General features: G+C 40.4%; 1 protein-coding gene across 5 annotated transcripts in view; it reads left to right on the top strand.

Moving 5' to 3' along the window:
* The window catches only part of MAP3K4 (mitogen-activated protein kinase kinase kinase 4), a 130,196-nt gene extending 119,954 nt beyond the window's left edge, over positions 1–10,242 (top strand). For all 5 annotated transcript variants that reach the window (XM_023223647.2, XM_023223646.2, XM_023223648.2 and 2 more), the window contains 7 exons: positions 901–971; positions 1,751–1,867; positions 2,762–2,921; positions 4,843–4,965; positions 5,562–5,668; positions 8,019–8,198; positions 9,710–10,242. In XM_023223647.2, coding sequence (XP_023079415.2) covers positions 901–971; positions 1,751–1,867; positions 2,762–2,921; positions 4,843–4,965; positions 5,562–5,668; positions 8,019–8,198; positions 9,710–9,730 — 779 coding nt within the window. In that variant the 3' untranslated portion in view covers positions 9,731–10,242. The remainder of the gene's footprint in view (positions 1–900; positions 972–1,750; positions 1,868–2,761; positions 2,922–4,842; positions 4,966–5,561; positions 5,669–8,018; positions 8,199–9,709) is intronic.
* The last annotated feature ends 12,802 nt before the right edge of the window (positions 10,243–23,044 follow it).

Below are 23,044 nucleotides of genomic sequence, written 5' to 3' on the forward strand. Positions count from 1 at the left end.
ACACAGACACACACACACACACAGACACACACACACAGACACAGACACACACACAGACACACACAGACACACAGACACACGACATGAAGAGAGACTGGATACAAATGAGGACAACACAGTCTTCTTTTCTAAAACATTGCCTCATTAATTAATTAATTTCCAGGTGGAATTGCTTCTTGTAAAATAACTAGTGGTAAATTATGTGAGGGAAGAAGTCTTGTTTGTTTCAGATCCTTTCCCCACTTAAATGTATTTATCTGTCACACATCTAGGTCTGAAGGGGACGAGCACAGTTGTATTAATAATATGGGACTTTGTCAGCCTGAGGAGACCTGATGTTTCCTTAGAGCTATGAAGAAGGGCAAAAACCACTGAAAACAATCAAGTACTATATCAATTGGATTAATTACTGTTATCAGTCTTGTTCAGGCACACATCCTCCTGCTTTAATGTCCCAGAAGGTATGTTAGGGGACTTTCTGCTCCCACACACTCCTGGACATGTGCCAGTGAGGTAGACAATGGCCAGGCTTAGTCCTGGCTGTTTTCTTCTGCTCCGAGCCCCAGCCAAGATCTCCTTGAGAGGTGTGAGGGCTCAGAAGTGTACAGCAAGGCTGCTTTTATTGGTCATTTTGATGCTTCTCCTGGGATTTACCAAAGTTGGTTCTGCTCTATTTAAAGATACTTGTAGGTAAGACATATTAAAGAGATTGCCTAAAACTTTAGTTATCAGGGAACATTTAGAAAAATTTTGGATCTTACAGTAGTAAACTGCGGTAAACCTAATTATAAATATATAAATATACGTCCAAAATAATTGGACAGTATTATTGCAAGTTTAAGGAAAGTAAAACAGCCCGCTGCAGTGGCTGGAAGTGCAGCTTGTTTGCGTTGTTCGCAGGGGAAGGCCAGTACGGGAAGGTGTACACCTGCATCAGCGTCGACACCGGGGAGCTGATGGCCATGAAGGAGGTGAGTCACCTGGCTCCCTGGGGCCTTTGGGCCTGGCGGCTCTGGGTGATAGAAATTCCGTAAAGACGCTGGTGGTGATTCAGTTCTCTGCACAGAGCTGTCTTCAGCACCAGCACTGCGACAGTCAGGACCAACCAGGCAGATGCACTGAGATAACACACACAGACAGTGAAGGGGCTTACGATTCCAGAGAGGGTAATAAGTCAAACAGTTCTAACAGCACAGGTGTGAGCAGTGCCTACGAGGGTGGCAGAGCGAAGTTTGATGAAGGCTTAGAGGAGATGATTAACAGTAGTGTCTTACGGGGGCACTTTTGGGGGAGAAGATAACAGTTATGATAAGCTTCAGAAACAGCTGGCATTGAAACAACTGGAAGTAGGATGAGGAAATGGCCAGGGAACCTGAAGTGGAAACAGGACCCACTGCTGTCTGTGGAGACATCCGGTTTGACATGGAAGGAGAGGAGGAGCGGGGAAGGGAGGCTCCAGCGTCTTGAGCTTGCTGTGGAGCTGCTTCCTCCTCCACACGACGCTCCTCACTCCACTCCCTCCCGGCGCAGAGCCTCTTCCTCCTCTGTGCCCGGGACCTGGCTGCACTTCTGTGACTTCACTCCAGCTTGGCTATAAACTTCCTTTTTTCTTAATTTTTTGTTATTTTTAATTGACAGATCATGATTTCACATATCTATTTATGGGGTATAAAATGATGTTTCAATGTATGTGTATAATGTAGAGTGATTAAATCAGGCCAATTAACATTTTTGTCGCCTCACTTTACAGATTCGATTTCAACCTAATGACCATAAGACTATCAAGGAAACTGCAGATGAATTGAAAATATTCGAAGGCATCAAACACCCCAATCTGGTTCGGTATTTTGGTGTGGAGCTCCATAGAGTAAGCCGACCCTAATGACACTCTGTGTGTGAGGAATCAGTGAGGGCACAGAATGGAGTCCTGTTCTACATCACAGGTCTTCTCATTTCAGAGCACAGTAACTTTGCCTAATTCTCAGGAAATCTCCATGAGTTACATCATTTCTGCCTTCTCTCTGAAACTAGAGGAGTTCTTCCTAAAATGTAAGTTGTAGACTGTAGTCATTAACCCGACATCATAAAGCACTGAAACCCATCCTGCCAGTCAGAAGATTCTTCTAAAACGCCCCTTACACCACTTCTTGTGACTCTTTTTCCATTTTTTTGCTGAACCACTGTTGAGTACACTGTTAAGTAATACTGGTTTTTCTCTTGTATGTATTTAGGGAGCCATTGTGAAATGAGAGAAAATTCAAACCTCAAATTGAGTTTCCCCCTTGTGTTTAGAAATAAACACATCGAGGGAAAGAGGATGACTTGGAGCATCGTGGTGTAGAGCATGAGCTTCCAGGGGAAGTTGGAAATGGATCATTTTTAATGTTTTTACCAATTATGTTTAAAAAGGATGTGTTTCAGTACTTAATAATGTATTTGTAGGGACAGCCCTGTTGGTCCCTGTCTGAGATTATATAGCAGACTTAACTTCAGAGGATAATAGAAATTGATTCCCTGTGATTTGGAGATGTTCTTATCCCCAAGAGCTGTATAATTCCAGACAGAGGAGGCAGGCAGACACCTCTGTAGAGGACTTGGAAACGACTGTTGTGAGACACATTCAGTACTCAGGATGCAAGTGTAGTATACCGTTAGAAAGAACATTCCTTTGGGGTGTGACCTAGGAAGTTTTCCAGATTTTTCACTAGCGTACATGTAAGGAAAACTGTAAACACAGAGCTGCCCTTTATTCCTCCCGCAGGAAGAAATGTACATCTTCATGGAGTACTGCGATGAGGGGACATTAGAAGAGGTGTCAAGGCTGGGACTTCAGGAACATGTGATTAGGCTGTATTCAAAGCAGATCACCATTGCGATCAATGTCCTCCATGAGCATGGCATAGTCCACCGTGACATTAAAGGTAATCCCACACCCGCCTGGCTGCTGTGGGTTAGAGCCACTGGTACCCAGCACGTGGGAGGTGCTCTGAAGACACTCATCCCATTCCCACATATGATTTCTCTAGATGGAAATACCTTTCATTGAAATATGCCTCTATAAGGATCCTGTTTTCAGAAGCAAGGTACAACCCATGTCTCTCTACCCAGGAGTCCACTCTGTCTTTCTGTTCAACACTGCTTTTAGAGAAATCTGTTTTCCCAAAATGAAGTTTGCTATTTTTATAGGCCGATTTGGCATAGCCCATGTAGTTACCAGACATTCATGATCAAAGCAACCTTTTTTCCTCTCCTATCAGGATTCTTGTCTATTTATATATGAAAATCATGAATATGTAAACCGACAGTAAATCAGATCAGAAATGCACATACAAATTTGAGGCTACGTTTCTGAGACAAGAATGGGGTTTACACAAACCTTGAAATCGAGTTCTGCTGAAGGTTAATTGGCCACGCTGATGGATTAAAAGTGCTTTTCTCATAGCACGGGTGGAATAGCTGTACGTCTGTCTCAGAATGGTCACCGTGGCATTTGCCTTAACCACACCATGCCCTCCCCCTCACCTTTGTATTTGCAAGTCTTAAGGATATCAAAATGGGGAAGTATTTTTGTGCCTAATTGGCCCTAGGCTGAAGAGTTTCATTCTGTCCTGTAGTCTGAGGCTAACCTAAACACATTCACTCAGGAACCGACCTGACTGCTGACCAGGGACGAGACCCAGTGTAGGGGGCTGTTTTGGATGACACCAGTCTGCGTTGGTCTGGGTGTAAGAATTGTTTGTGCTCTGTAATGTGGCTCACCCTGAATCACGCAGCGTATGCCAATCTTGTTGGTGACCTGCCTGTCCACTACCTTGCTTTGGTGTCTCGGGCCATTCTGTTGTTGGCTTAATTGGCTCTTTATCGGGCTATAGCATTGCCCACTTGTAGTCATTCTGCCACAGACACCACCCTCAGTCTCTGTTCACTGTCACAAAATGGTGTCTTCATGTTTTATTCCGTGGCAGGAAGAGACTCCCTTAGAATCTGAACCAAGTCAGCTCACTGATATCCTTATTGAATGCTTTCTAGTTCAGCATGACTAAGAAGGTACAGATGTAGAATCGTTCGAGAAGATCAAGCTGCCCTTGTAGTCAGTTGTGGGGAGCATCAGCTCTGGGAGCACTGATTTATGAGGATTTGCTGTTGACGTCAGCTCATCAGATGGCTGCTTGTCTGTTCCATTGGCTCTGTGTTGTTGCTTTTCGAAGGCGGTACCACAGGACACGATGCCAGAGATAACATGACTTAGTTGGAGCAGTAATATCTTATAGCCTAGAGCAAAAGGCCAACCTGTCCTGAGAGATGAACAGTATCCCCAAATTCTAACTAGACTACAAGTTAAGCATATATATTGCTTGTAGGAATATTTGAAAATTGCAGAACAGTTTTCAGTTACAAACAAATCCAAGGGCCTCAGCTGGGAATCTGAAGAACTGCAGTGTGTGTGCAGTTCTCATCTATATGTCACTTCCTGTTTCAGACGCTGCTGATTGTACACATCTCTAATTCTCCAGACTGCCACCACAAGCATTTGTGTTTTGTATGCGATTTCTTTCTAAGTATCTCTGTGGGTTATTAATGTTAGAATTTGTGCATGTATTTCAGTTCAGAATTTATTGGTCAAGGCTCCCTGCGCTGCTGTTAAAATTTTGTTGTTTTGTATTAACATTTGTGAGTGAGTAAGGTTTACAAATCTTTCTGTGATTACACTTTGTAAGTCAAGTTTCATAAGCCTTTCTATTGTTCAGTTTGTGAATGAAGTTCCTGGTAGTTTAGATTACCATGTAACCTTGCCCACATTGTGTTTCAGAGGCTGCGTAACAACTGCTTGTTTCTTTTTAGGTGCCAATATCTTCCTTACCTCATCTGGATTGATCAAACTGGGAGATTTTGGATGCTCAGTAAAGCTCAAAAACAATGCCCAGACCATGCCTGGTGAAGTGAACAGCACCCTGGGGACAGCAGGTAGGGACCAGCTTGTTTGTTCTTTGCGCTCTGACTTCATGCAGCATGCTTGGGACCTGCATGTTCCCTTTACCTTTCTTTGTCAGTAGAGATGGAAGAGCAGGTAAAGGTTTTCAGTCGTGAGAAGGACTGCTTCCTCACGTACTTGGGCTCTCACCCAAGATTGGTAAATTAAATGACTCATTTTAGGTTACAGGAGAGAGGAAAGCCTCTTTTTCTCACCAGAAGAGCTCTTTTGTTGCTTGCATTGTCTTTCTTAAAGCCGTTGTAGTCTGAACAACACTGTGGTTCGATGGTGATGGTTCATTTTGATCACTTAGTACCAGGAAATTTTGCCTCCTCCTTTGCAGGTTAAATTTTCCATTTTCATTGTGCATACAATTAATTTGAAAATGTGTACATTCAAACGTTGTCTTTTAAAAGAGAATTTGTCCCTTAAAAAGTTCGTTCAGCAGGTTGATTTGAACTAAGTTTTTGATGTTTCCTATTAATGCAGGAAAATAATATTGTACAATATTAATTTATTGCTTGGCTCTATTAATACGTGGTGATATGTTTATAACCCATTACTCTCAACATATCTGTGACTTTTAAAGCATACATGGCACCTGAAGTCATCACTCGTGCCAAAGGAGAAGGCCATGGGCGTGCAGCCGACATCTGGAGTCTGGGGTGTGTTGTCATAGAGATGGTGACTGGCAAGGTAAGTGGAGCCCCCACACCTGGTGGAGGAACTTCAGAAGGGCACTGTGCATTGACAGAACAGTAGTTAATGGATTGATTATTCATTACAAACACTGTAGACACTGAATAATGAACATTATTAGAGACAAAAATCTGATCCATCGAAAGAAACAGTAAGATTAAGACAAATGACAAACTAGGAAACAAATATTTGTAAGCTATACGCCACAGAGAACTCTTAGGAGTGAATTTAAGAAGCATAAACCTCTCATTAAAATACAGGGAAGCAAGCAGTTACAAAAAGCAACATTAATAAGTTGGAAACATATCCACACAAAAACCTGCACATGAATGTTAAGGCAGCGTTATTCATAATTACCAAAACTTGGAAGCAACCAACATGTTCTTCAATAGGTAAATGAATCAACTGTGTTATATTCATACAAAGGAATATTACTGAGTGATAAAAAGAAACATGCTGTCGAGCCACAAAAAGACATGGAGGAACCGTAAATGCATGTGGCTAAGTGACAAAGGATGCCAGTCTGAAAGGCTTGCACTCTGAGCAATTCCATCTAATGACATTTGGGAAGAGGCAAAACCACAGGGACGGTAGAAAGATGAGTGGTTGCCAGGGACTGGGGGAACAGAGAGACGAACAGGACGGAATTTTTACCTACTCTGTAGGATACAGTGATGATAGATACGTGTCAGTATGTGAATGTCCAAACACGCAGAATGTACGACAGAGTGAACCCTGATGTAAACTGTGGACTTCAGTTAACAGTAGTGCATTGACATTGGTTCATCAGTTCTAAAAAATGGAGCACACTAACACGAGATGTACATAGTAGAGGAAACTGTGGGACAGAGAGGGATATGGGAACTCTCTGTACCTTCCAATTAATTTTTCTATAAACCCAAAACTGCTCTAAAAAGATTATTAACAAAAGAAAGCATGAAAAGATGACAACCTCATTAACCAGACTTATATATTTAAAAGTGAAATCTTTTTACTTAGCATATTAGTGACTTTTCTTTTTCTTTTTTTTTTTGAGCTGGAGTCTCGCTGTGTCACCCAGGCTGGAGTGCAGTGGCGTGATCTCAGCTCACTGCAACCTCCACCTCCCGGGTTCAAGCGATTCTCCTGCCTCAGCCTCCCAAGTAGCTGGGACTACAGGCATGTGCCACCACACCTGGCAAAGTTTTGTACTTTGGTAGAGACAGGGTTTCATTGTGTTGGCCAGGCTGGTCTCAAACTCTTGACTTCATAATCCACCCGCCTCAGCCTCCCAAAGTGCTGAGTGACATTTTTAAAGATTGAGAATTCTCACTTTAAGAGAGTATATAAAGAAACAGACATGTTTTGGACAGAAATTCCATGTGGTGGGGCTGCTCTGGAGATGTTTCCAATCTCTGTCAAAATTTTAAATGTGTGTAGCACTTAAACCAAGAAGTTTTCTGCTTCTGAAAATGTATCTTGTGATGATAATATTAATGAGCAATTATACAAACGTATAAAGACGCACGTACTGCGTTATGTGTAGCTTACTGTACACATACACTATTATAGCAAAAAAGTTAGAGACCTTCGTTCCTAAGTTAAAAGTTAGTGTTAAATTACTAGTAGGAAATCAGTTAATTATAATGTAGCTATGCCTTGCAGCTGCTGAAAGAGATCCCATGTAAGTGCTCAATAAATATTAGCTAACATTATTTCTATTAGCATTAAAATAGAAAGGTGGTTGTGATATCTGTGTTATTCCAGTAAAGCCACACATGAAAGAACAGGTTCTCATATTGAAGAATACATATTGGCAATAGCGAAACAATAGTTTAGAAATTAGAATGCCATACACACTTAGTTCCTTCCCCTCTGAATCTCATTTTTCATAGGATCATAATGAAATAAGCTTTGCACTAATGGAATTTTTATTTTTCAATAAGGTAGCATATTAACCATCCCTCTAAGAGAATTGGGTTTTGTAGACTTTTTTATATCATTTTATATATTACATTTTTTAGTTGCATGATGATGGTTTCTAGATAATGTTGGACTAACTAGTGCACCCCAAATGGAGTAGGCAAACTATGCTGGCCACCTGTTTTATAAATAAAGTTTTGTTGCAACAGTTATACCATTTACATGTTGTCCATAGCTGCTACCATGCTGCCGTGACATAACTGAATAGTTGTGATAGAGATCATACGGCCTGTCAACCTGAAAAATTGTTTGGCCCTTTTAGTAAAAAATTTGCTGTCCCCTAATATATGTATTAATTATGAGATGCTTAAAAAGGGACTGAACATTTGCATTGTTTGTGGCTATATATTAAAATCTGATTTTTTAAAAACATCTTTTTTTTTAGAGGCCTTGGCATGAGTATGAGCACAACTTTCAAATTATGTATAAAGTGGGGATGGGACATAAGCCACCAATCCCTGAAAGATTAAGCCCTGAAGGCAAGGACTTCCTTTCTCACTGCCTTGAGAGTGACCCAAAGATGAGATGGACCGCCAGCCAGCTCCTCGACCATTCGTTTGTCAAGGTTTGGCAGATGACTGGATAGTCTTTTTCATGTTGAAGTGTTTAAGTTCTGTTTTGTATCCAGACGTTAATGAAGTTTTGAAACTTTAAAGTAGCTATATCTGAAGTGGAAAGGAACTAAATGTATGATGATGCCAGGGATTTTTGTATGTGTTTTTTCATTTGGAAAATGTTCATTGAGGTTCTTCTACTTGATCTCTTTTGATGGTGCATTTGAGATACACTAGAGACAGTAAAATGGAATTTTAAATGGGACTGGATGAAAGAGTTTCCACTCTTGAGAGTGTGTAGTCTACTGGGAGGGTCAGGACAGTAATGACTAATCATTACACTAAGAGCTGTGATAATGCGAGGCAAGGTTACTCAGAAGAGGAATTTAATTAAGTCAGCCAATCTCAGTTCTTTTTTCTCTAGAATGAGGTACTAGAGGTCAGAAGTGGGGGGAGCGGGCATGGAAGACAAAGTAAAGAAGCTTGGAAACGCTCACCCTTCAGAGAGAGTGGGATGGTCACAGAGCCCTGTGTAGGTAGATCCTGGTGAACAAAGGATGTGGAAAAGGGCAGGAAGATAAGGCTAGAACAGTCACCAGGAACAACATGAAGGAGTTTCCATTTTATTATAAACATAAATGATGACATAATGTTTTAGAAAGATCACTCTAGAGGCAAAGGAATTGAGAAGGTTCTGATGCAGCCAAGGGGTTGGGAGAGGGCGTTGCAGGTGAGTGATGAGTGGCATTTAAGAGGTAGAGTGCCGTGACTGACCTGGATTGGATGTGAAAGGTGAGTGAGGGGAGGAGTCTAGGGTGGCTCCCAGGTTTCTGGTTTGTGTCCATTTGCCAGAGTAGAGAAAGAAGCAGTTAGGTGAGGGGTGGGTCCGGAGGTGGTGGGTCCTCTTTGGTGGATGAAGCTTGGGGTACGTTTGGAACATCTGCTTGGAGATTTCAGATGGGCATTTGGATATCTGGGGCTGGCACTCAAGAGGGATTTGGGGTGGGGCACAGGTGTGGGAGACAGAAGTATTGCTGGGAGGGTCCACAGAGGACAACGGGATGAGAACAGAGCCCTGGAGAAAAAAGCCTCGGAAGACCCCTGCAGGAGAGCCCCTGGGAAAGGAAAGGAAGGGGCGGAAGAGTGGGGTGATGCTCTTCTTGGTAAGTGGGAGTAAGGGGCAAGCAACTGGACCAGCTATGGAGATGTTAGGGATTTGTAATTAAATAACAATGTATGTCTTAGTTACAAAGTGCCTAACAATTTGTATTGACCTGAGAGTGCACATACGCATTTTAGAAAATGCTTTCATTAGTCAATTCCCAGGCTTAACTTGAGAGCAGTAACTTACCTTTGCCATTGTTCATTACATTTCTTAAAACCTTTCCCTCTGTGCCCAGCACTGTGCTGGGAGCATCAGGATGAGTGGATGGGGCCTTCCCCGTAAGGCTCACACTGTGTGTGTATGCACAAGTACACATCTGCCTCTGCAAGGGCTCAGCTCTCTCCTGCTTCCTCACAGGTTTGCACAGATGAAGAATGAAGCCTAGTAGAATATGGACTTGGAAAATTCTCTTAATCACTACTGTATGTAATATTTACATAAAGACTGTGCTGAGAAGCAGTATAAGCCTTTTTAACCTTCCAAGACTGAAGACTGCACAGGTGACAAGCGTCACTTCTCCTGCTGTTCCTGTTTGTCTGATGTGGCAAAAGGCTCTCTGGAGGGCTGGTGGCCACGAGGTTAAAGAAGCTGCATGTTAAGTGCCATTACTACTGTACACGGACCATCGCCTCTGTCTCCTCCGTGTCTCGCGTGACTGAGAACCGTGACATCAGCATAGTGTTTTGACCTTTCTAGGTTCAAAAGAAGTTGTAGTGTTATCAGGCGTCCTATACCTTGTTTTTAATCTCCTGTTTGTTGAGTGCACTGACTGTGAAACCTTTTACCTTTTTTGTTGTTGGCAAGCTGCAGGTTTGTAATGCAAAGGCTGATTACTGAAATTTAAGAAAAAGGTTCTTTTTTCAATAAATGGTTTATTTTAGGAAAGCTCAGTTATATTGTCTTTTAATGGTTAACAGCTTATGAGGCAACCCAGTATGATTCAGAAGTCTGTCATTTTCACTTACCTGTTCCTCAAAAGGAGGAGCACAGTTGTGTGTGCTAAAGGTGGTCACTGGGTTCAGCGTCCCTTTAGGATCGCCTCGCTGAAAAGCAAAGGAAATAAATGAAGCAATACTAATGACGTAGGGTGGTTCTTTTTAATTATTTTATATTAACCAGCAAATTTATAACAGATAAAAGTTTAAGCCTTGTTATCACATGTTGGGAGCTCACTTTATTTTTAAACCAAGATGTGTAGGTGCTAGGTCAGTGTAAATACTGCTGAATGAGCTGATGAGAAAGCTTCTTCTTCAGAAGTAAACATTTCAGCAGTTAGCTTTCTAAAATAGCCCCAAATTATACATCATTGATAGTGTTTTTTTTTTTTTTTTTTTTTTTTTTTTTTTTTTTTTTTTTTTTTTTACTATTACATTTTTTAAAAAGATTGACCATAAAGCTTCCTGAAATCTTTTTGGAAGATCACCGACTCCTTACACATAGCCACTGACCCTGGGCAAGTAATTTCTCAAGCAGGTTTTGCATTCATCTTCCTTCAGAAGAGTAGATCCCTTCAGCCAAGAAGTTAACGTCCAGAGAATATAGGCATCACAAAAGGATTTATACAACCACTTAGAATTTTAAGACTTCTTAAAATATAGCTTTTTTAGTTACATTTTACATAATATTTGAAGGGTACAATTCAGTAACTTTTAGTATAGTATAGTTGTGCGATCATCGTCACAACCCAATTTTAGAACATTCCCATCACCCCCAAAAGAAATCTCATGTCCATTTGCAGTCACTCCCCATTCTCACCCCCAGCCTTAGGTAACCACTAAATGATTTCTTGTTTCTATAGATTTTCTCATTCTGGACATTTCATATAAATAGAGTTTTATAATATGTGGTATTTTGTATTTGTCTTCTTTCACTTAGCCTATGTTTCTGAGATTGATCCATGTTGTAGCAGGTGTCAATACATCATTCCTTGTTATTACTGAGACTGTTCAGACTGCCACACGCTTTATTTATCCATTTACTAGTTGATTGGGTTGTGCCCACTTTTTGGTTATTATAAATAATGCTTCTCTGAACATTCACATAGAAGTCTTCGTACAAAAATGTTTTCATTTCTCTTGGGAGTAGATTTGCTGAGTCATAATGGTAAATCTATGTTAAACATTTTCAGAAACTTCCAAACTGTTTTCCAAAGTAGTGCACCATCTTATACCCCTACTAGCAATGTGTGAGGGTTCCAGCTGCTCCATACCCTCTCCAATACTTGCAATTGTGCTTTTTTTTGATAATGTCCATTCTAGTTAATGTAAAGTAGTATCCTGTTTTGATTTGCATTTCCCTAAATTTTCAAACTGTTTTCCAAAGTGGTGCACCATCTTATGCCCTCCGGCTCTCAATGTATGAGGGTTCCAGCTTCTCCATAATGCTTTTTTTTGATAATGTCCATTCTAGTTAATGTGAAGAGGTATCCTGTTTTGATTTGCATTTCCCTAATGATAGTGAACATCTTTTCACCTGCTTGTTGGATATCTTCTTTGGTGAAACATCTATTCAAATCATTTTAAATTTGGGTTATTCATCATATTATTGGTTTGTAATAATTGATATGTTCCAGATATAGGTCCTTATGGGACATATGATTTGCAAATGTCCCCCCCCCCCCCAGTCTGTGGCTCGTCTTTTCATTTTGTTTTAACAATGTCTTTTGAAAAAGTACTATTTAAAAAAATTTTTTTGAAGTCCAGCTTATCAACTTGGTCTTTGTTGCTTGTGCTCTCAATATCATATCTAAGAAACCATTACCTGACCCAAGGTCACAAAGATGTACATCTATGTTTTTTTCTAAGAGTTTTAGAGTTTTAGCACTTACATTAGGCCTGTCTTTAGTTAATTTTTGTGTGTGATATCACATAAGGGTCCACATTCATTCTTCTGCATGTGGATATTTATTTGGCCCAATATCATTTGTTGAAAATGCTATTTTTTTGGCATCCTTGTTGAAAATCAGTTGACCATAAATGAAAAGGTTTATTTCTGGACTTCCAATTATATTCCCTCAATCTCTATGTTTATCTTATGCCACACCATCTTATGCCATACTGTCTTGGTTACTATAACTTTGTGTTTAGTTTTAAAAATGGGAAGTGTGCATCCTCCAATTTTGTTCTTCTTTCTCAGAATCATTTTGGCTGTTGGGGTAATTTGCATTTCCATATGAATTTTAGGATCATTTTGTTAATTTCTACATAAAAGCAAAACAAAACCACCTGTGATTTGGATTGGGATTACATAGAACTGTAGAACCACTTGAGGAGTATTGTTTTCTTAATTTTAAGTCTTTCAATTTTAACACAGGATATATCTCCATTTATTTAGGTATTTCTTCAGCACTGCTTTGTGATTTTTGTCGTATACCTCTTGAACTTGTTAAGTTTATTCCTAAGTATTCTTTTTATTGCTACTATGGGTGAAAATAATTTCATTTCCAGATTGTTCATTGCCCCCCCGTACACACACACACACACACACACACACACGCACACACACACAGAGTGGATATATACACACACACACAATTGATTTTTATGTTTATCTCTCATCCTATGCTGAATTCAGTTTATAGTTCTATTGTTTTTGTAGGCTGCATAGGATTTTCTACAAATAAAATAATGTTTTCCATGAATAAAAACAGTTTTACTTTTTCCTTTACATTCTAGGTACCTTTCATTTCTTTTTCTTGCTTAATTGCACTGGCTAGACCTTCCAGTACAGTGTTGAATAGTGGTGATGAGAATGGATATCCTTGTCCTATTTTTGACATTTTTATCTTAGCTGGAAATTACTCATTCTTTCACCATTAAGTATGGTGTTACAGGTTTTTCATTAATGCCCTTTTTCCATTGGAGGAAGTTCCCTTTTATTTCTGGTTTGTGGAGAGAGTTTTTGTCATGAATGGGTGTTTTATTTTGTCAGATGCTGTTTATTGAGATGATTGTATGGTTTTGTACTTTACTGTATTGTAAGATGGTATATTACATTAATTGATTTGGGGGTGTTAAATCAATCGTATATTCCTGGGATAAGTCCTAGTTGATCATTGGGTGTATTCCTTTTTATGTGTTGCTGCATTCATTTGCAGTTATTTTGTTGAGGACCTTTGCTTCCATGTTATATGAAGGATATTGCTCTTGTAGTTTTATTTCTTTTGATGTCGTTTTCAGGATAATGCTGGCCTCATAGAGTGAGTTTGGAAATTTCCCTCTTCTCTGTTTTCTCAGAGATTGTGAAGGATTGGGTGTGTGTGTGTGTGTGTGTGTGTGTGTGTATTTTTAACCAAATTGCTTTTCATGTTTGATAGAATTCAGTAGTGAAACCAGCTAGGCATGAGTGAGTTCTCTTTTTGGGAATATTTTAAGTTACTAATCCAGTCTTTTTGCTTCTTGCAGGTCTATTTGGACTTTATTTCCGTGTGTGTGCGTGTGTGCAGCTTTTTAAAAAAATTATTTAAATGGGTTTTTGGGGAGCGGGTGGTGTTTGGTTACATGAATAAGTTCTTTAGTGGTGATTTCTGAGATTTTGGTACACCCATCACCCGAGCAGTGTACACTCTACCCAGTGTGTACTATGTTATCCCTCACTGCCCTCCCACCCTTTCCCCTGAGTCTCCAAAGTTCACTGTATCATTCTTATGCCTTTGCGTCCTCATAGCTTAGCTCCCACTTAAGAGTAAGAACACACGATGTTTGGTTTTCCACTCCTGAGTTACTTCACCTAGAATAATGGACTCCAGTTCCATCCAGGTTGCTGCAAATGCCGTTATTTCATTCCTTTCTGTGACTGAGTAGCATCCATACACATACATTCATACATACATACACACTACATTTTATTTATCCACACATTGACTAATGGGCATTTGGGCTGGTTCCATATTTTTGCATTTGTGAATTGTGCTGCTATAAGCTTTTCCTCTGGGTAGATACCCAGGAGTGGGACTGCTGGATCCAATGGTAGATCTACTTTTAGTTCTTTAAGAAATCTCCACACTGTTTTCCATAGTGGTTGTTCTAGTTTACATTCCCACCAACAGTGTAAAGATGTTACCTTTTCACCACCTCCACACCAACATCTATATTTTTTTTATTTTTTTATTGCCATTCTTGCAGGAGTAAGGTGGTATCTCATTGTGATTTTGATTTGCATTTCTCTGATCATTAGTGATGTGGAGCATTTTTTTGTAGGTTTGTTGGCCATATGTGTATCTTCTTTTAAGAATTGTCTATTCATGTCCTTAGCCCACTTTTTGATGGGATTTTTTTTTTTTTTTTTTCTTGCTGATTTGTTTGAGTTCCTTGTAGATTCTGGATATTAGTCCTTTGTCGGATATATAGATTGCAAAGATTTTTTCCCACTCTGAGTTGTCTGTTTACTCTGCTGATTATTTCTTTTGCTGTGTAGAAGCTTTTTAGTTTGATTAAGTCCCATCTGTTTACCTTTGTTTTTGTTGTATTTGCTTTTGTGTTCTTAGTCATAAAGTTATTTGTCTTAGCCGATGTCTCAAAGGGTTTTTCCAATGTTGCTGTCTAGAATTTTTATGGTTTCAGGTCTTAGATTTAAGTCTCTGATCCACCTTGAGTTGATCTTTGTATAAGGTGAGAGATAAGGATTCAGTCTCATTCTTCTACATGTGCCTTGCCAATTATCCCAGCAGGATTTGTTGAATAGGGTATCCTTTCCCCACTTTATATTTCTGTTTGCTTTGTCAAAGATCAGTTGACTGTAACTAAGTATTTGGCTTTATTTCTGGGTTCTCTCTTCTGTTCCATTGGTCTGTATGCCGGTTTTCATACCAGTAGTACCATAATGTTTTGGTGGCTATGGCCTTATGTTTTAAAGTCAGGTAATGTAATGCCTCCAGATTTGTTCTTAGTCTTGCTTTGGCTATACAGACTCTTTCTTGGTTCCATATGAATTTTAGGATTTTTTTTTTCTAGTTCTGTGAAGAATGATGGTGGTATTTTGATGTGAATTGCATTGAATTTGTAGATTGCTTTTGGTAGTATAGTCATTTTCACAATATTGAGTCTGCCTATCCATGAGCCGGGGATTTGTTTCCAGTTGTTTGTGCCATCTGCGATTGCTTTCAGCAGTGTCTTGTACTTTTCCTTTTAGAGGTCTTTCACCTCCTTGTTTCAGTGGGTATTTTTGTTTGTTTTTGTTTTTTGCAGCTATTGTAAAGAGGTTGAGTTCTTGATTTGATTCTCAGCTTGGTCACTGTTGGTGTATAGTAGGGCTACTGATTTGCGTACAATTAATTTTGTATCCAGAAACTTTGCTGAATTCATTTACCAGTTCTAGGAGCTTTTTGGAGGAGTCTTTGGGGTTTTCTAAGTATACCTTCATCATCAGCAAACAGCAAGAGTTTGATTTCCTCTTTACCAACTTGGATGCCCTTTGTATCTTTCTCTTTTCTGATTGCTGTGGCTAGAACTTCAGTACTGTATTGAACAGAAGTGGTGAAAGTGGGCATCCTTGTCTTGTTCCAGTTCTCAGGGGGAATGCCTTCAGCTTTTCTCCCTTCAGTATAATGTTGGCTGTGGGTTTGTCATAGGTGGCTTTTATTACCTCAAGGTATGTCCCTTCTGTGCCAATTTTGCTGAGAGTTTTAATCATAAAGGGATGGTGCATTTTGTCAAAAACTTTTTCTATTGAGATGATCATGTGGTTTTTGTTTTTAATTCTGTTTATGTGGTGTATCACATTTATTGGCTTGTGGATGTTAAACCATCCCTGCTTTCTTGCATGAAACCCACTTGATCATGGTGGATTATCTTTTTAATAAAGATTCATGTTGAATTCAGTTAGCTTGTTTTTTGTTAAGCATTTTTGCATCTATGTTCATCAGGGATATATTGGTGTCTAGTTTTCTCTTCTTTTTTTTTTTTTTGTTATGTCCTTTCCTGCTGTTGGTATTAGGGTGATAATGGTTTCATAGAATGATTTAGGGAGGATTCCCTCTTTTTCTATCTTTTGGAATAGTGTCGATAGGATTGGTACCAATTCTTTTTTGAATGTCTGAAAGAATTCAGCTGTGTATCTGTCTGGTGCTGGACTTTTTTTGTATTGACAATTTTTCTATTACTGTTTCAGTCTCACTGCTTGTTATTAGTCTGTTCAGAGTTTCTGTTTCTCCTGATTTAATCTAGGAGAGTTGTAGATTTCCAGGAATTTATCCATCTCTAGATTTTTCTAGTTTATGTGCGTAAAGGTGTTCATAGTAGCCTTGAATGATCTTTTGTATTTCTGTGGTATCAGTTGTAATTGTAAGGGTAAACTGAGGCTGGAGCCGAACCGGGAACGAAGACACAAGGCAGATGGCAGTGAGAATAGCCTTTATTAGGACTCGCGGGCGAGGTTCCTCGGTCCAAAGGTGCGGGCCGAGGAAGTCGCGCTGAGGGAGGAGGGTAGGGGCTTTTTATAGCCTGAGAGGTAGGGAAGCTGGTTGTGCAAACAGGGCCTGGGGGGTCTTGAAACTACTAGGGCAGGAGTTGAGTAAGGGTCATGAGGAAGGGGTCTTTGGAAACTGTTAACTGAAACTGCTGTTTACGAACTTGTGGAATGCAGGTGAGCTGCAGGTCATGGGGGAGTGTGGTTGCCCAGCCGGAATCTCTGACGTATGCAAGTCTGTGGGTGTGTATAAGGGTGAAGGGAGTCTTTAACAAAAGGTCTACTACGCCAGGTAACGCCACCATGTTGGGTCTAGATTCCTGCCTAACAGTAGTATCTCCCATTTCATTTTTAATTGAGCTTATTTGGATCTTCTCTTTTCCTGTTTTCCTTAGTTTTGCAATTGGTCTATCAATTTTATTTGCCTTTTCAAAAACCAGCTTTTTATTTCATTTATCTTTTGTATTTCTTTGTTTGTGTCAATTTGGTTTACTTTTGCTCTGATCTTGGTCATTTCTTTTCTTCTACTGTGTTTGGGTTTGGTTTGTTCTTGTTTCTCCAGCTCCTTGAGGTCTGACCTTAGGTTTTCTGTTTGTGCTCTTTCAGACTTCTTGATGTAGGTATTTAATGCTATGAACTTTCCTCTTAGCACCACCTTTTCGGTTTTGATAGGTTGTGTCGCTATTATTGTTCAGAGAATTTTTAAATTTCTATCTTGATTTCATTGTTGACCCAGTGATCATTCAGGAGCAGGTTATTTAATTTCAATGTATTTGCATGTTTTTAAGGGTTCCTTTTTGAGTTCATTTCCAATTTTATTCCACTGTGGTCTGAGAGAGTACTTGCTATAATTTTGATTTTCTTAAATTTTTTTTATGGCCTTGTTTTATGGCCTATCATGTAGTCTGTCTTGGAGAATGTTCCATGTGCTGATTGAATAGAGCAGTTGTTGGGTATCTAGAATATTCTGTAAATAACTGTGAAGTCCATTTGTACTAGGGTATAGTTTAAGTCCACTGTTTGTTGACTTTCTGTCTTGATGACCTGTCTAGTACTATCAGTGGGGTATTGAAGTTCCCCCTAGTATTGTGTTGCTGTCTGTTTTTTAGGTCTAGTAGTAATTGTTTTATAAATTTGGGAGCTCCAGTGTTAGGTGCATATATATTTAGAATTGTGATATTTTCCTGTTGGTTTAGTCCTTTTATCATTATATAATGTCTCTCTTTGTCCTTTTTTGTACCCCCCCCCCCTTTTTTTTTTCTTTTTGAGACAGAGTTTCACTCTTGTTGCCCAGGCTGGAGTGCAGTGGTATGATCTCAGCTCACCGCAACCTCTGCCTCCCAGGTTCAAGCTATTCTCCTGCCTCAGCCTCCTGTCTGTCTTTTTTAACTGCTGTTGCTTTAAAGTTTGTTTTGTCTGATATAAGAATAGCTACTCCTACTTGCTTTTGGTGTCCATTTGCATGGAATGTCTTTTTTCACCCCTTTACCTTAAGTTTATATGAGTCTTTATGTGTGAGGTGGGTCTCTTAAAGACAGCAGAACCTTGGTTGGTGAATTTTTAGCCATTCTGCCATTATGTATCTTTTACTGGAGCATTTAGGCCATTTACATTCAATGTTAATATTGACCTTAGAGGTACTATTCTATTCATTGTGCTATTTGCTGCCTGAATACCTTTTTTTTTTTTCCATTGTTTTATAGGTCCTGTGAGATTCCTGCTTTAAAGAGGTTCTGTTTTGATGTGTTTCCAGGATTTGTTTCAAGATTTAGAGCTCCTTTTAGCAGTCCCTGTAGTACTGGCTTGGTAGTGGTGAATTCTCTCAGCATTTGTTTGTCTGAAAAAGACTGTATCTTTCCTTCATACATGATGCTTAGTTTTGCTGGATACAAAATTCTTGGCTGATAATTGTTTTGTTTAAGGAGGCTAAAGATAATACCCCAGTCCCATCTAGCTTGTAGGGTTTCTGCTGAGAAATCTGTGAATCTGATAGGTTTTGCTTTATAGGTTACCTGATGCTTTTGCCTCACAGCTCTTAAGAGTCTTTCCTTCATCTCAACATTAAACGGACGACTATGTTCCTAGGCAATGTGATAAATTTCCCAGGTGTTCTCTGAGCTTCTTTATTTGGATGTCGAGATCTGTAGCAAGGCTCAGGAAGTATTCCTTGATTATGCCCTCAAATATGTTTTTCAAACTTTTAGATTTCTTCTTTAGGAACACCAGTTATTCTTAGGTTTGATCATTTAACATAATCCCAAACTTCTTGGAGGCTTTGGGCTTTGTTCATTGTTTTTAATTTTTTGTTTCTTTGTCTTTGTCAGACTGGGTTAATTGGAAAGTCTTGTCTTCAAGCTCTGATATTCTTTCTTCTGCTCGTTCAGTTCTATTGTTGATACTTTCCAGTGCATTTTGCAATTCTCTAAATGTGTCCTTTATTTCCAGAAGTTGTGATTGTTTTTTATTTAGGCTATTTCACTGGAGATTTTTCCATTCATATCCTGTATCATTTTATTTAAGTTGGACTTCACCTTTTTCTGGTTCCTCCTTGATTTAATAGTTGACTTTCTGAAATTTTTTCTGGCAATTCAGAGATTTTATCTTGATTTGGATTCATTGCTAGTGAGCTTGTGTGATCTTTTGAGGGTGTTAAAGAACCTTGTTTTGTCATATTACCAGAATTGGTTTTCTAGTTCCTTCTCAATTGAATAGACTATGTCAGAGGGAAGATCTAGGACTCAAGGGCTGCTGTTCAGATTCCTTTGTCCCACGGGGTGCTCCGTTGATGCAGTGGTCTCCCCTTTCCCTGAAGAATGGGGCTTCCTGAGGGCTGAACTGTAGTGATTGTTATTTCTCTTCTGGATCTAGCCACCCAGTGGAGCTCCCGGGCTCTGGGCTGGTCCAGGGGAGTGTCTGCAAAGAGTCTTGTGATGTAATCTGTCTTCATGTCTCAGCCATGGATACCAGCACCTGCTCTAGTGGAGGCAGCAGGAAGATGAAGTGGACTCTGTGAGGGTCCTTGGTTTTACTTTTGTTAAGTGAGCTGGTTTTATGTTCGTTGGCCTCCAGCCAGGAGGTGGTGCTTTCAAAAGCGTGTCAGCTGTGGTGGTATGGGGCTGATGAGGCAGTGGGCAGGGCCTTAGAGCTCCCAAGACATTATGTTCTTTGTCTTCAGCTACCAGGGCAGGTAGAGAAAGATCATCAGATGGAGGCAGGGTTAAGCGAGTCTGAGCTCAGCCTCTCCTTGGGCAGGACTTGGTGTGGCTGCTGTGGGGGACGGGGGTGTGGTTTCCAGGCCAATGAAGTTATGTTCCAGGGGAGACTGTGGCTGCCTCTGCTGTGTCACACAGGTCACCCAGGAAGCGAGGGAAAGCCGGCAGTCACAGGCCTCACCCAGCTCCCAAAAGGGTGGTCTCATTCCCACCATGTCCCCAACAGAAGCAGGGAGTTTACTTCCAGGCAGCCAGTGAACCTGAACCTGCCGGGAACTTGCCCCAGGCTACAAGGCTCCCCGCTAAGAAAGCTAGTACTCACAGTTCCGCCGCCGCCCACAGAGCCTGCAGTGGCAATCCGTCTGCTTCAGAGGGTCTGTGGATTCTCTTCGCTTCCCTGGTACGTGTAGTTCTTGGAGCAAAAGTTGATGATGTGGGTCTCCACACACTGCTCTGTCCATCCGAGTGGGAGCTGCACGTTAGTCCTGCCTCCCATCTGCCCTTTGCCCTCTCCAGACTCTTTCTCCTCTAGTTACAGTAATTTAAGTTTGTAGGAATTTGTCCATTTTAGCTGAGTTGTCTGATTTGCTGACTTACAGTTGTTCATGGTATTCCCTAATAATACTTTTAATTTTTCTAAGGCTGGTAGTGATGTCGGCTTTTATTTGTGTTTTCTCTTTTTCTTGGCTAATATTCAATTTTGTTAGCCTTTTCAAAGAATCAACTTCTGATTTCATCAATACTCTCTTGTTTTGCTGGTTTCCCTTTTTTTTTTTTTTTCCATACTCATCTTTATTCTTTCCTTCCTTCTGCATGCTTTGGGTTTAATTTATTCATCTTTTTAAAAGTTTCTTGAGACAGAACGTGGTCAAGACAAAAATGATGGTAAAAATAATCTTTCAGACCATTTTTTAAAATAGTTTGTAAATAGAGGTTATATCTGAAACACATTCTAAAGGTGGGTTCTCAATATGAAAAAAAAAAGTAATAATATAAAATCAAGAAGTAGCTTTTTTTCCCCCTTCTACATTATCAGCCTCAGTCTGCTGGGATTATATTCCTTAGCGCAGGGTTGGCGGCCCTTTCCAGGAAAGGGCCAGAGAGTGAATATTTTTGGTCTTGTGGTCCATACAGTCTTGGTCACAACAACTCAGCTCTGCTGTTGTGGCACAAAAGCAGCCATAGATCATGTGCAGGTGAATAGAAGTGGCTGTGCCCAGCAAAGCTTTATTTACAAAGCAAGCTGCAGGCCAGGGTGGGCTGTAGCCAGAATCAGCCAACCCCTGCTCTAGAACACTAAACAAAATTAAGAAACAGTATATTCTTCTTAGTCTAGCAGAGTTTATATAAAAGACTATCCTCTTTCAGAAGCAGTCCCCTCTGGGAGCTGGATGTATGATGCTACCTTGTTTTCTGTACTGCAGTAAAAAGGTGGAATATACTCTGCTCAGGTGTGGTGGCTGTGAGATAACAAGACTGGTTTCCTGGGCTTATACGGGATACTGAAGGCAGCTCTAAAGCAGGACTTTCAAAGGCATGTTGTGTTGTGACACCGGAAATGAGGTGTCATCTCCCAGGGCACAGCAGCCATTAAGATCCATGGACATTCCTTTATGTTTACAGACTCTGTTTAGGTTTTAAAAGCTTTCACAGAAGTCCAACACGGCCAAGAGGAGTTTCAGCTTGCTGTTGAAGACTGTATTTCTACCTATGGCAGTATGAGTCTGTCCTTTGAAGCTTGCTCTTTTTTTTTTCTGTTAAAAGGAAGATCAGCATATTTTCCCGGAAGGGATCAGTTTGTTATTGGCCATGTGCTGAAGCAGGTAACTTGTTAGTGTGGTGTCTGAGGTCATGGCGAGTCACTGATTTAACGTTGTGATGGAAATTCCCATGACATGTACCACTTGAAATGTTTATCATCATCCATCCCTGTAACCTAATAGCCTCGCACATTCCCAGCCTCCCCTGAATTAGCAGAAGGGTCACAGGCTTTCCACTCTGAGGCGAGTCCTCTGGTACCTGGCTCCAGTGTTCTGGCATGTTGTCAAGTCACTTTTTCTCTTCTTGAGACAGCTGTTGTCAGCCATAGGAGCAGTTCTTTTCATATATCATTAGGTGGTTTGTTCTTAGTCTGTGGGAATCATTCCTGTTGCAGAGTGACTTACTGCAGACACATGTGCAACTTCAGTGGTTTTCTACCCACCATGCATTCTCATGTCATCTCTCCTCTTCAGAGTCGATGGGGTTCCTTTGTCACACAACTCCAGGATCTACTGTTTCTATTGCATTTTATTTATTCTTTACTCATAATCTTCCTCAATTGCCTCTGCTTCCACTTCAGAGTTAATTACTGTAAAAATTTTTTTTTGTTTGGGGCTGAAATCAACTTCATCATATTGCTTATTCATGCTCTCTATACTTGACTATTCCTGTGCATATTTGAATATTGCTGTCTCCCCTCACTGTAAGTCATTCATCTCTGCTTCCCAGGTTCCTTCTGTAATCGTTTTCTAAAACTGCCTTGGCTTTCCCCGGCCTTGCTTCAGTTTGTCACTACCTTTTTAGAGAATGTCAGAACCAACGCTTACTATAGGTGTTCTGACAGTAGCAAGAGCACTGCATTCTGTGCCATGGATTTATACTAATCTTAATGCAACAAAACAGACATCCCTGCCTTCATGGACTATATAGTCTGTAATCAGGGAGACAGACAGACCTTGAATAGGTAGTTAAATGTGAGACATGCCCCCACTCCAGCCCCACCCCCAGCCCTTTTCTCTCATCCTGGTGAGAGATGATGGGGGATTGGCCTAGAGAGGGAAGTTCAGGGAAAGGCTCTGAGGAATGCAGTCATAAGGAAGGAGAAAAACAGTGAAGCCTGGGGAGAGGGGCAGGGGGACGCACTGGTGCAAAGGGCTAGAATGACCCAGACCAGGCAAGGGAGGTAGCAGGGGTCCACTGCAGGGCTGTCCCACTTTCCCTGAAGATACTGGGTGAGGCAGTGTAGAGATCTGCGTTTTTCCAAGTTAAAGTTTCAGTCAATTTTATTTCATACAATCCAGTAAGCTGTGCTGTC

The sequence above is a fragment of the Piliocolobus tephrosceles genome, chromosome 5 (assembly GCF_002776525.5).
Source record: "Piliocolobus tephrosceles isolate RC106 chromosome 5, ASM277652v3, whole genome shotgun sequence".
Classification (NCBI taxonomy): domain Eukaryota; kingdom Metazoa; phylum Chordata; class Mammalia; order Primates; family Cercopithecidae; genus Piliocolobus; species Piliocolobus tephrosceles.